Source organism: Geotrypetes seraphini, chromosome 13 (assembly GCF_902459505.1).
Source record: "Geotrypetes seraphini chromosome 13, aGeoSer1.1, whole genome shotgun sequence".
Classification (NCBI taxonomy): domain Eukaryota; kingdom Metazoa; phylum Chordata; class Amphibia; order Gymnophiona; family Dermophiidae; genus Geotrypetes; species Geotrypetes seraphini.
In genome coordinates, this window is record NC_047096.1 from 6,281,543 (window position 1) to 6,296,183 (window position 14,641).

The 14,641-nt window shown below is 40.6% G+C and overlaps 1 protein-coding gene across 2 annotated transcripts in view; it reads left to right on the plus strand.

Moving 5' to 3' along the window:
* RAP1A (RAP1A, member of RAS oncogene family) overlaps positions 1 to 14,641 on the plus strand; it is a 65,615-nt gene that overhangs the window by 37,351 nt on the left and 13,623 nt on the right. For both annotated transcript variants that reach the window (XM_033917812.1, XM_033917813.1), the window contains 3 exons: positions 2,775 to 2,843; positions 4,880 to 4,936; positions 9,890 to 10,030. In XM_033917812.1, the coding sequence (XP_033773703.1) occupies positions 2,775 to 2,843; positions 4,880 to 4,936; positions 9,890 to 10,030 (267 nt within the window). The remainder of the gene's footprint in view (positions 1 to 2,774; positions 2,844 to 4,879; positions 4,937 to 9,889; positions 10,031 to 14,641) is intronic.

Genomic DNA, 14,641 nt, shown 5'->3' on the forward strand with positions numbered 1-14,641 from the left:
GGAGGCTGTTGTAGGGGAAAACACCCTCCAGGGATTCAAGACAAAGTTAGACAAGTTCCTTCGGAACTGGAACATGTGCCGGTAGGACACTGGTCTTTGACCTAGGGGCTGCCGCGGGAGCAGACTGCTAGGCACAATGGACCACTGGTCTGACCCAGCAGCGGTAATTCTTATGTACATACCCCACTTTTGTTATCTTTTTATATACTGTATATTGCAAATCTGAATTGAATGCAATTGATGCATTATTCATAATGATAATGTCAAGTGTGGGGACTTCTGGAGATGTCATAGAGCAACATGGTTTTCTGAAGATAGGGCTCTATTCCAAATAGCAATTAAACCCCACAAATATTGAATGTTTCTCACTACAATGCTCCACAGAGGAGTTTTTGTCTGTCCTGCTGCGGCTCTGAACTGTTATATGCCAGTGAAGAAATGGTTTGAAGAGACTTGTGGTTCATCACAAGTAGTGGAGAAAAGTGGCCTAATGTGCAGTGAATTTATGGTGGCACATTCAGATTTGGGGGATACTGCATCTGAAGGTGAATCCAGTGCTCACAGGTTCTCCTAGCACCAACAAGTGGATGATTCAGCCCCATTAATAAAAGCAGATCTCGGAGACTAAGTGATGTACATAAAAAGTGAGTTCCAAATGATGTAAGGAAAATTAGAGGCAGTTGGGAGATGAAGCATGAGGTCACAGAGTTGATGGTATGGATGGAGAAAGCAGAGAAGAGGATCAGAGAGCAAGAGGAATTGGTAAATGAATATGCATACAACTATGAAAAACCTGCAACAGGATCAGATAGACTTGGTGACTTGGGTGGAAGACCTTGAAAATAGGTTTCAGAGGCAGAATGTATGGATTTGGGGCATTCCTGACTACGAGGCTTATAAGGATTCTGAAAAAAATAGTGCAGAGAGATAGAGAGGCCTCCATTATGGTTAAGGTGAGTAGGGCCCACAGGGCATAGGGCTTGAAGAAGGGAGATTTTCCAAAGGACATAGTGTCTTGTTTCCACAATTATATAGACAAAGACACTTTTGAAAAAGGCTAAGGAAAAATATTCCATTGTTTGGCAGAATCAAGATGGAAATTTTCAAGATTTCTTCTATCACTCTACAAAGGAGTCGGGAATTTTAAGAAGTGTTGGCCTTTTTGCAGCAGAGTTACATCAGGTATAAATGGCACATGGAATTCATAAAAGATCGTCTTTGATGACGGGAGGCTTGGGTGATGTCACAGAAGGAAGGTTTTGATTACTCAACTTTATCTACGGTGACACAGAAGTTAGCTTAATTTCGTTGGCAGGCAGCATCACATAGGCCTAAATCTGCTTGTAGCAGTGAACAAGAGAAAGCAGCAGGCAGAGTTGACCTGGGAGATGGGGGATATCTGAGAAGCGTGAGCAGTCCTTGCAGGACTTTAGTATTTGCCTTTGACATTCCTTAAAAGAGGCTTTAAAGTTGAGGGGGTACTGTTTATTTGTGTATTGGGGTTTGTTGTAATAGTAGTATGGTGAGAGTATGAATGTGGCGCAGTGGTTAGAGCCCACAAATATTGAACTTCCTCGTAATTTCATAAGGAGTTCACCTGGGTATATCCTCAGTGCAAAAGCGCCCTACAGGATTTTACCCACAAATATCACCTTCTGTCATCCTGGAAACCTTTTGAGTGCTAAAGTACCTTTTTTATATATAAGAGAATAAATAAGAATAAAGTGTCATGTGCAAATCTAGAATCAAAGAAATCATTAATGTCCAGTGAAAATCGTTCAAATCAAACAGTTCTTGATGATAGCAGTTTCCTCTACTGAATCAAATGTAAAGGAAAACTTAGCTTTCATATGTCCACAAGGTGTCCAAACTCTTTCTTTTAGGGGGTGCCTCAGCCGAATGCTCCTCAGAGTCCCCTGTTTCGTTTTCTTCCTCAGGGGCACATCCCACTGCATATTAATATATCCTTGTCTTCTCTCCGCGTTTAGAGCTACGGCCTCAGTACCCTGAGGTTGTGGGTTCAAACTCAATGCTGCTACCTGTGACCCTGGGCAGGTCACTTAATCCTCCACTGTCCCAGGTGCATTAGATTATGAGCCCACCGGGACATATAGGGAAAATGCTTGGAATACCTGTATGTAAACCTCTTTGAGTGTGATTGTAAACCTACAAAAAGGCAGTATACAAGTTTCAATCCTTTCCCTTCCCCTAAAATTTGGGTTGCATTAATGGTTGGGGTGTTGGGGGAGGAGACATGGAGAACGTGGGGCCTGATGGTGTTCCGCAATGTTTACTGTTTGTGTTTATTGTAATGAGATTAGTGTGTGTGGGGTATGGATTTTTTTTTATAGGGGGGGTCTGGGTTATGGTTGTAGGATTCCATGTAGAAGAATCTAGGATGGATTTGGGAATTTGTGAGCTTACTACGCCTTGCAGGATGTGTCTCTTACGATATTTAAAACATTTATAAAAAAGAGAAAGTGTGGCAGAGTGTATTACTATAGTGACCTTAAGGTCTTAGACCTTAATGTCTTAGATGCAGAAAGTATTGTCAGTGAATGACGCTGTACATAGAGAAATACCTCAGCTTCTAGTTCAAGTGGTTCATGATTTGCTTTTATTTGGACCTTTTACATTCAAAAATATTTGCAATACACCATTCACTTGAATTTTTGTTTGTATTTCTTTTAAATAATGCAGTGCATAGTTTTCAAACAAAATTGCATTTTAGATACTCTGCCCATTATAAACCTTTTTTTCCTTTACTTTTCCAGACAGTACAGTTTGTCCAGGGAATTTTTGTTGAAAAATATGACCCTACGATAGAAGATTCATACAGAAAGGTAATGTATCTGAAAGTAAAGGAGGATTCTTTAAACCCTTCTATTTGTCTTGCTGCAATTGATACTGTGCTGTAAGCTGCTTGTTGGTATCTTAGGTTTCTACAATAATTTGCCAGGATCTAGCGTTGCCTAGGGGTATTTAAATACAACAGAGGCATTTAACTGCCCTTCTTCCATCATACCCTGATTTTTAGGCTGTTAATATTGAGAAGTAACAGTAGTCCCTCTAATAGACTGAGGCGGGAGGAGTGTTATAAAAAAAAAAGTCAAACTACTTACAGCCCTCACCTAATAAATATCTGCCACAAGGCAAACAAAAAATAGAGAACCTATTTTGATTGTACTAACATAGCCAGTGGTAGTAATATGTCCAAGAGGAAAAGATTAAGGCTAAGAAATAAGGGGCAAAATATGAAAGACATCTAAACATTCCTTTTGTGTGCCAGAAAAGTTTGATTAATGTGAAGCTTTTTGGGTGCATTTTGAGATGTGTTAAGAACAGCAAACTGTGATTCCAGCTTCCATATAAGGAAGGAGAGATGATCTTAAAATTTTTGCCTTTCTAGTATACCCAATGCTAATACAAATTATCTGTATCAAGGTGACAGATACACTTGACAACTTTTACAATTAAAATTAAAAAAAATCTACAATCTTAGTGATGTCCCCAGGATTTTACTCCCATACCTGTCCCATGGAGCTCATCTGGTAGTTGCAACATCTCAAGCATAGTTACAGTAAAAATCCCTTTTTCACCAGTTTTCCTTCCCAATACTTTTCATATTTAGAACCAATAACCATCTCAGTGTCTTCCTAGGAATGTATTCTTGCATTCCAGTAGATATTGTCAATGACTTAAGTGTCATCACCATTAATTTGACCAGTCAGTATTCCATTATGGGAAACTAATGAAGCTTTAATAAAACTCAGAGTAACAAATCTTGTAGCTATGTATTGCAGTTTGGCCTTTTTTATGCTTATATGATAACCCGATGTATAAAACCTTTAAAGTAATCCATTGAATGTCTACTAATGGCAGTGCTTATCATTTGAATGCCCTGCTTGTATAGAAGTGCTGATCTGTACCAGTAAAAGCAGACTCCTGACGCATCCCTCGGTAAAACGGGGATTTCCCTGTTGGGTCTTTGAAGACCGCAACACTCCCAATTCCTTGTATGGACAATGGTATATTTTGAACAGTTTTGATGATTGTGGACAGCACCTAAGTACTTTTTGTATTTTTTTCTGGTACCTTTTCTTGAAGTTTGCATTTTGCGGGTTTTATTAAAGCTGTTTTTTGATCTGTGCCTACATTGGATGATATGGGGTGTTTTTTTCCATATGATAACAGCTTTGTCTTCCAACCTACTATTTTGCACGGGGATAAGTGAAATGCTTAAGAAATTGAGAACTATTGGAGTGGAGTTTTTTAAACCAATGAAGCACAACTGAGGTTTTTTCTCCACTTCATTTCTTTACTTTTTTGTTTCTGTATTTGTGTGCGATTATTTACCCACGAAAGCAATTCAGTCATTAAGGGGAGAGATTTCCTCGAGATTTCATAATAGAGAATTCTTTATTTTCATTGGTGACGGCAAATTTCCCATACTTATATTTATCCTTCTATTGAACAGATTCCAAGATGAATGTCATTCTCCAAATGTCCACCTTCATGTACTTGACTTGTGACTGAATTCTCCCATAGACTATTGAATTTTAAAAAATGCATTCCGATTGCCTTCATCCTCAAAATGTAATTTCAAGCCCGTTTTGATTTGCAGACTAGGTTATCCTGTTTTGAAGCTTTTAAGATTATATTTATGTACATGTGAACTTTTCTGTGGAAAGGCAGATATGACAGTTATGCAATTGTAATGACAACGAAAGTGGTACCACAAATTTTCTTCAGGTTTGCAATGCTTAAACAGTAATATAATCTGTTAAAACCATACATTCTGAACTTTCTGCTGAAAGTGAAATAACTCTCAGTTGATAACGGGTGCATTAAACTTTCACTTTCCTCCATTTTTTTTCAGCAAGTTGAAGTGGATGGCCAGCAGTGTATGCTTGAAATTCTTGATACAGCAGGGACGGTAATAATTATCATTCTCTTTTCTTTAATAGTTGTGGCAGCATAGCCTAATAATAATAGACTAAGAATCAGGATTCAAATCCAATTAGTGCCACTGAGTTACCACCCTGAGCAAGTTTTTGCCCCCCCCCCCCCCATTGCCTTCATGCAGATTTAGATATATGTAACTTGAATTTAAATTCAAACGCAGACACCTGTTCCTGTTTAGATAATAAATTATGTTCAACCCATCCACACTAAAATCCTTTATTATGTGGATATTACAGAATTTATTTTTTGTTGGTCTCTTGTTTTAAAATTATTACTGGAAATATAGCACACGCTGTGTTTCCACCATCAAACCGTTGCCAGAATACAACTGACAAGCTATGTCTGCTTAAACAAGCAGAAATTGGGGAACCTGTGTTCAAATAACTCATTCACTGACCATCTAAATAGTCAAGCTAGCTAAAATAAAGGTAGACAAAGGGATGGGGCTGGATGGTGTACACCAGAGGGTGCTAAAGGAACTTAGGGAAGTTCTGGTAGCTCCGCTGACTGACCTTTTTCAACGAGTCTCTAGAGTCAGGAGTGGTACTGGAGGACTGGAGAAGAGCGGATGTGGGCCCTCTCCACAAAAGTGGAAGTAAGGAAAAAGTAGGGAATTACAGGCCAGTAAATCTGACTTCTCTGGTAACAAATTCATGGAAACACTTTTAAAATAGAGAATGGTCAAGTTTCTGGAATCTAGTGGATTACAGGACCGGAGGCAACATGGATTCACTAGAGGTAGGTTTTGTCAGACAAATCTGATCAATTTCTTTGACTCGGTGACCGGAGAATTGAATAGAGGATGTGCGCTAGATATGGTGTATTTAGATTTTAGCAAATCCTTTGACAGTGTTCCGTTCTGACATCTAATAAATAAACTGAGTGCCCTTGGGATGAGTCCCAAAGTGACGGGCTGGGTCAGGAACTGGCTGAGTGGAAGGCAACAGAGTGTAGTGATCAATGGAGATTGTTCTGAGGAAAGGCATGTTACCAGTGGTGTGCCTCAAGGTTCTGTTCTTGGGCGTATTCTTTTTAACATTTTTATAAACGATATTGCTGAAGGGCTGTCGGGTGCAGATGATACCAAAATCTGCAATAGAGTGGACATCTGATGGTGTGAATAACATGAGGAAGGATCTAGAGAAGCATAAATGCGCATGAGGCAAGTCTCATTTGAAAGGAAGTTCTGGAATGAGAGGGCATAGGATGAGGCGATAGGCTCGGGAAAATTCAAAGGAAATACTTTTTTACAGAAAGGGTGATAGATTGTATTGTATTTATTGAATTTGTTATACCACTTTTACATGAGTATTAAGTGGTTTACAAAGCTAATAATTTAATAGGCACATTGAACTACCCTCTCTGTCCCAGATGGGCTCACAATCTAAGCTAAAGTGCCTGAGAGTAAAACAAGATAAATTGGAAAAAGGAAGGAAAGAAGAACATCCCAGAGAAAACATCAGAATATACTATAGCTACAAGGAACCCCAAATTATCCAAGAAGGCTGAAAATGAAGGTTACATTTCAAAAAATAAAATAGTAGATAACAGACTGGATGGGCCATTTGGCCATTATCTGTCATCATGTTTCTATGACCATAAAGCTCTATGACCTCACAATGCAGGTGTAAAGAGCCTTAGCCTATAGGAAGAGGAGATGCAAATGTTAAGAGCCTTAGCCAATAGGGAGAGGAGGAGATAGTGGATGCTAGGGATGGGCCATTTGGCCTTTATCTGCCATCATGTTTCTATAACCATAAAGCTCTATGACCTCACAATGCAGGTGTAGAGAGCCTTAGCCTATAGGAAGAGGAGATGCAAATGTTAAGAGCCTTAGCCAATAGGGAGAGGAGGAGATAGTGGATGCTTCAAATGGGCAGACGGGATAGGTCATTTGGCGTTTATTTGCCATCATGTTTTTATGTCATGGGGAAGTATAGTGGCAGAGAATGGGCATGGATTGCACATTGTTATTGCATCTTATTTTAACACATGCTGTCAAGCTGCCAGTAATGTGGGTGAATTTACTGTTTCCTACGGTGCATTGTTGGCAAGCATTTAGCACAGCAGTTATCCTGATTGTCATAATGAGCATATTTTCATTTCCCTAATGCACACCCCCCCAAAAAGAAATCCTTTTACTAGTACTTACCAAGGATGTTCTGATGGGTTACCGCTACTATTAATCATTTCTATAGCACTACTGGACTTACGCCATGCTTGTACACATTACATGCATGTACTTTGTCCTTAGTGGGCTCACAATCTAAATTTGATTTTTTTTTTTTTGTACCTGGTGCAATGGAGGGTTAAGTCATAAGGAACTGAAGTGGGAATTGAACCCAGTTCCTCAAGATCTTAACCCACTGAACTACCCTATTAATAATAATAATACACTTCTCCCTCCGTATTCGCAGTGATTAGGGGATTGACTAACCCGCGAATATGGGAAAAACGCGAATAACAGCTAGCAGGCTCCAGAGTGCCGGGATTCAGCTGAAAGGGAGAAGTGGGCAAATCGGAAATAGCTGCAGGCTCTCACTTGAAAGCCTTACCTGCTGCACACTGAGGCTCACTCCTGGAGGCACCGGCTCTAAGCAGTGCTCCTGTTGCACCACGCTGACAAGCCCTCCCTCTTTCCACATACGGGTTGCTGAAGCCACTTTAAATTCCCAGTGATGAGAGAAGCTCGACTTTCTGTCTCATCACAGTCCACACTCCAGCTGTGCTGCCATTAAACTGCTACACCAAGGTGCATACAGCCTGACCCGCAACCTAAACCCCGGACCCACTACGCCCATCCACGCGCCGTATCCCAACGCTCCCATTGGCCGGACAGGATTTTTGGAAACCCTCTGCCTCTCCCATTGGGCGAGGGCTCTGACTCTCAAAACCGGCTTTGGTGCTTACGTTTCTCAAGCTCGGTGGAGCCGGCACTGCTTGTTTGCACAATTTTTATATCGGTGTTTAGATGATGTAATTTGGGGGACGAAGCTGGATCTGCGAATATGGAGGGAGAAGTGTAACTTTATTTTTATATACCGCAATACCACAAACAGATCAGAGCGGTTTACAGAGGAAGAGACTGTATACAGGCAGCGATATTACAAAAAACTTTTGAAATTACATTAGCATGTTAAGATTAATCAAATTTGTCTGGAAGTGTTTTAGAAATACATCAAAGGCAGCAGTGGAGTCAGAGAAATTTATCAAAAAGATGTTTTGATTGACTTCCTAAAAGTTTGATAAAGTGCGTTTGAAATAAAGTTGTTTAAACATTTTTCCATTTGCCTGTTGCCAGTCTGTATTCAAACACCGAGTGGCAGCCTTGCAGTACTGCACTTGACTAAATAAGCCCATGTGTCTAAAAGTATCACATTTTAGCAGATTGAAAGAGGTAATTTGCTAAAGTGCTCTCTATCTTAGTAAAGTAACACAGATAATTAAGAACCTTTTGGACTACCCATTTGCTGGCTTTTAATATAACAGATCAGCAATATATATATATTTTTTTTAACTTTGTGTAAGAAGTACAAGTTAATATATGTATAATGAATGAGAATGTTCTTTGTAAAGCTTATCAGAGGCTAATCTACAACACTTGATAAAATATTTGCCCTTATTCTTCTAGATATGTTTATATACCACGTTACTAGAATGTTAAAGCAATTTACAGGTTAAAGCTAAGAAAAGAAAAAGGACTCCCAACAGTACTTGTGAGGTTCATTGGTATACATAGGGCTCCTTTTACTAAGGTGCGCTAGCGTTTTTAGCGCGCGCTGCCCCCCGCGCTATGCGTAAAAACTAATGCCAGCTCAATGGTGGCGTTAGTGTCTAGTGTGCGCGGCAATGCAGCGCACGCTAAAACCACCAGTGCAGCTTAGTAAAAGGAGCCCATAGTTTTAGCTAGAACACAGTATCATCAAGAACGTGTAAAGATTCAAAAACTTGTGTAGATAAGATTTTCAGATTCTTACAGCAAATGTGTGCAGTCTAGGTGCTTTATGCAAATTTTGCTCCAGGTATGAGTAGGCTGAAAAATTTCCTCTAGTGTTCATAAACTACAAAAAAAGGCGATATACAAATCCCAATCCCTTTCCCCATTAGATATTATAGACAATTATAAGCAGCCATATTACAAGCTCTAATATACCATGATGGATATAGCGGAATTAGAAAAAGTACAGAGAAGAGCAACGAAAATGATAAAAGGGATGGGATAACTTCCCTCTTAGGAAAGGCAGAGGTGGCTGAGGGGTGATATGATAGAGGTCTATAAAATACTGAGTGGAGTGGAAAGGGTAGAAGTGAATCGCTTATTCATTCTTTCTAAAAATACTAGGACTAGGGGGCATGCAATGAAGCTACTAAGTAGTAGATTTAAAACAAACCAGAGAAAATATTTCTTTACACAATGTGTAATTAAACTCTGGAATTTGTTGCCAGAGAATGTGGTGAAAAATCAGTTAGCATTGCAGGGTTTAAAAAAGGGTTGGATAATTTCCTAAAAGAGAAGTTCATAGGCCATTATTGAGAAGGCTTGGGGAAATCCATTGCTTATTTCTAGAATAAGCAACATAAAATCTGTTTTACTTTTGGGATCTTACCAGTTACTTGGAACCTGGGTTGGTCACTGTTGAAAGCATGATACTGGGCTTGATAGACCTTCGGTCTGACCCAATATGGCAATTCTTATGTTTTTACAAAAAGCAAGGCATAATCCTCATTACAGATTTCTTTTCCCAGTTTTAGACTAGTTTCTAGTTTTTCATAAGAATTTATAGTCTCTGCTGCTTGTTAATGAAAATCTACCACCTGATTCCCAGACTTCCTGTCTGTCTGAACTGAAATGTCTTTTTTTTTTTTCTTCTTCTTCTTCTAACATATACATTCTATAGCTAAGAACTTTTTGTAACCCTTCTAGGAACAATTTACAGCAATGAGAGACCTTTATATGAAGAATGGTCAAGGGTTTGCACTAGTATATTCGATCACTGCACAGTCCACGTTTAATGACCTACAGGACTTGAGGGAACAGATTCTACGGGTTAAAGACACTGAAGATGTAAGTGAAAAATTTTCCTCTTCTAAAATGCTTTAGCTCTTCTGCATGTGGGAAGTCCCAACATCAATTTATGAAATGATTTACCTTTAATAGCATCCAAGGCTCGAGAAACCATAGGTGCCATGTTGCCGTGGAGCCTAATAATTGCACTCTGGCACGTAAGAGGGTTTTTTGTTTTTTATGCACCTGAATGGTACATTTGGTATGACAGTATAGAAAAAATGTCATATTTTTGTGCTTCGCTGCAGACTTGACTGTCTAAGCTTGAGCTGCTCTGTTCAGGAAATGCAGGAGCTCTCGCGGTTTCAAGTCTTGAGATTTGAAATATCAAGACCAAACAGAAAATATGCCATTTGTTCCATAGTACAGTACATGAGGCCCAGGAATATGGTGATATGTGAAGCAAAGAGGCTGTTGCTTGCTTGCTTCACATATTAAGGTGTTACTGTCACAGCTGACAGCATGATTTGAGAAGGAAACCCTCTAGCTTCTACCAGAACTTAATCACTCTCTGGAACTGGTTGATCATGGCATATTTGTTCCCCAGTTTCCTTTGCAGCAGAAATACACACATCAATGCATGGAATAGTAAAGTGAAGGTCTCCATTCATAGAGCATTTAGAAGTCTCAGGAGAGCAGTAAGGCACTCTCAGGCAGCACTTTGCCAAGAATATTGCCACTCTTTGTCTGTTTGACAGCATTCACAAGAAATTTCTTGTTGGTTCTGCAGTTGTGTTTCTAAATTGTAGTGATATGGATTTGGCTTGATTTTTCTGTGATGATACACAAGTACAATGAGGTTAACATGAGGTTTTAACATAGTATCCTGGGTCTAATGCAGAAAACTTTCTACACAGTTATTGCAGGTTATCAGTGCAGAAATGTTTACAACACGGGTGTTAGCATGCAAATCCTGACCAAATCACATTTAAATAAATGTAAATGTAGTAATTAATCACTCCGTGGCCATGCAAGAAAAGGGTTTTTGGCTGGAACTGGAACAAACCTTCCACTACAACCAGCGGAAGCAAGAGGATACTAGCCTCCATGCGAGGAGCATGCCTCAAGCAGTTGGTATTAGAACCCACTAGGGATCAGGCAATCCTGGACCTGTTACTCACCAACGGAGACAGTGTCACAGAGGTATCGGTGGGAGAAACCTTGGCCTCCAGCGACCACAACATGGTGTGGTTCCACCTCAAGAAAGGAACCACTAGGTCAAACACATCGACTAAGGCCTTAAATTTTAAAGGTACTAACTTTCAGGGCATGGGGGACTATGTCTATGAAGTGCTGCAAAATGAAAGCACGACGGACAATGTAGAGGAACTATGGTTGGCTCTGAAATCTACACTGCAAAAAGCAACTGACATATACATAAAAACCGTGAGTAAGCAACGTAGAAAAAATAGACCACAGTGGTTCTCCGTGGAGATCTCAGAACTAGTAAAGCAAAAGAAAAGAGCTTTCCTTATCTACAAGAAAGCACAACGACCGGAAGCTAAAGAAACCTATCTGGCAAAATCTAGAAAAGTTAAAACGACAAGTCAGAGGCCAAACTCCGGATGGAAGAAAACATAGTTAGGCAGGTAAAGAAAGGGGAGAAATCCTTCTTCAAATACGTTAGCGACAGGAAAAAGAACACAAGCGGTATCGGGCACCTAAAGAAACCTGACGGCAACTTTACAAACTCGGACGCGGACAAAACAGAACTACTCAATAACTACTTCTGCTCAGTCTTCACCTGCGAAGCGCCAGGATCCGGTCCACAGCTACAGACAAAAGGGAGCTCAGAGGACCCATTCCGGGACATGGAATTTACCGCAAGCGACGTCTACCATGAGCTATCAAAACTAAAAGTGAACAAAGCTATGAGCCTAGATAATTTGCACCCCAGAGTACTTCGAGAATTGAGAGATGTCCTGGCAGAACCATTAGCCGAGCTCTTCAATCTTTCCCTAAGCAAGGGAAAAGTGCCCCTGGACTGGAAAACTGCCAACGTTATCCCGCTTCACAAAAAGGGATGCAGGTCAGAGGCTGAAAATTATAGACCGGTGAGTCTCGCATCAATAGTGAGTAAACTCATGGAAACGTTAATTAAAAACAGATTGGACACGATTCTGGATAATGAAAGATTAAGGATCCCCACCAGCATGGCTTTATGAAGGGAAGGTCTTGTCAATCCAATCTGATAAGCTTCTTTGACTGGGTAACAAAAAAACTGGATGGGGTGAATCCCCTAGATATTGTATATTTAGACTTCAGCAAGGCTTTTGATAGTGTCCCACACCGTTGGTTATTGAGCAAAATGAACACGCTTGGGCTTGGAGAAACACTGACAGCATAGGTAAAAGACTGGCTTAGCGGCAGACTTCAAAGGGTAATGGTAAACGGTATACCCTCAAAAACATTGAGAGTGACCAGTGGAGTGCCACAGGGCTCGGTCTTGGGCCCGATACTGTTTAATATCTTTGTAAGGGATCTGACTCAGGGACTTCGTGGCAAAATTACATTATTTGCCGACGACAGTAAACTATGCAACGTTGTGGGCAGGGCAACGGAACCTGACAGCGCTACCAGGCCCAACACTATGGAGCAGGACCTACTTCTGCTAGAACAATGGTCCAGTACTTGGCAACTAAACTTTAATGCCAAAAAATGTGAAGTAATGCATCTTGGAAATAGTAATCCATGCAGAACATACACCTTGAACGGTGAAAGCTTAACAAGAACTACTGCAGAAAGGGACTTAGGAGTACTCATCCGGGACGATATGAAAGCTGCAAATCAAGTGGAGAAAGCTTCAGCAAAAGCTAGACAAATGCTGGGTTGCATCAGAAGGAGCTTTATCAGCCAAAAGCCTGAAGTCATACTGCCATTGAACAGATCCATGGTGAGACCTCACCTGGAGTACTGTGTCCAGTTCTGAAGGCCACATTATCAAAAAGATGTGAAGAGAATGGAGTCAATCCAGAGAATGGCCACTAGGATGGTCTCGGGACTCAGGGATCTCACTTATGAGGAACATCTGACCAAACTGTGCTTGTATTCTCTCGAAGAGCACAGAGAAAGGGGGGACATGATAGAAACATTCAAATACATCACGGGCCGCATCGAAGTGGAGGAAGAAATCTTTTTTTCTCAAAGGTCCCACGGCGACAAGAGGGCATCCGCTAAAACTTAAAGGGGGAAGATTTCACGGTGACACCAGGAAATACTTCTTCACCAAAAGGGTGATTGATCGATGGAATGGTCTTCCACACCAAGTAGTCGAGGCCAGTAACGTTCTCAACTTCAAGAGACGTTGGGACAAACAAGTGGGGTTACTACAGAGTTATGCTTAAAAGATAGATTCTCATGGGAGAGGGGATTCTAGAGTGGGCAAATTTGCTGAGGGAGGGTTCTTGAGTGGGCAGACTTGTTGGGCCACCAGCCCTTTTCTGCTGTCATACTCTGTTTCTATGTTTCATAGCCAATGTGGGAAAATTTTTTGCAAGGTCTAGGAGGCCAGTATAGAAGGGATACTTGAGAGGGGTAGATGTGTAGCAGCACTCCCTCTCCTTCAAACCTGATCTGTTTACTGCAAGGCTTCCTGGTAGTCTAGTAGCTCCCTCCCCATTATTCCTTTCCCTGATTATTTAAAAAAAAAAAACCAAAAACTTGCCGTGGTAGTCTAGTACCCCCCTCCCCCCCATTTTCTTCTCTATCCCTGGTCTCCAGAGGCACTCACCTATTCTTGCCTGACTTAACAACCTGACCTGATCCAAAATTTTAAAAAAACAACAACACTACTTTGGTGTTTAGTGGGATCCCACTCCTCCCTGTGACCTTTGAATCCATAAAACAGGAGAGATGGTTGCTCACTCCTGTTTCCAGCATCATCTTCAAAATGGTGGTGCCCAGCCCCGCCTCGTGCATCCTGGGGTGAATTCGGCAGGGTCAGTCTGTTGTGTAAAAATGTCCCATATGAGGGAATCATTGTTGATTATTAATCCAAGCAGGTTGAAGTTGTTTGTTTCTATTACTTCATCAAGAATGACATTGGTGATTTTACAAGTTATCAGATCATTTCATTTTAAGATTCAAACCTATTTTGAGCCTTCAGTTACAGAAAGATCAAAGGCTAGTGAAAATGCTTGAGCAGGCCACTAAAAAGACCAAAAATAACTTAGAAACATGATGGCAGATAAAGTCCAAATGGCCCATCCGCAGTAACCTTATCTCTTCCTCTCTCTAAGAGATCTCACATGCCTATCCCATGCTTTCTTGAATTCAGATATAGTCTTTATCGCCATCACCTCTTCTGGGAGACTCTTCCAAGCATCTATCACCCTTTCTATAAAAAGATATTTCTTTAAGTTACTCCTGAGCCTATCATCTCTTAACTTCATCCTATGCCCTCTTATTTCAGAGCTTCCTTTGAAATGAATCCATAATCTACTCCCCACTGCCCTCCAACCCAGCCAGCTGATTAATCGTTCCCCTTAACTGTATCTATGACATCCTATTTGTCTTGTCTGTTTAGATTGTAAGCTCTTTGATCAGAGATTGTCTTCTTTGTGACTCTGTACAGTGCTGTTTAAGTCTGGTAGTGCTGTAGAAATAATTAAT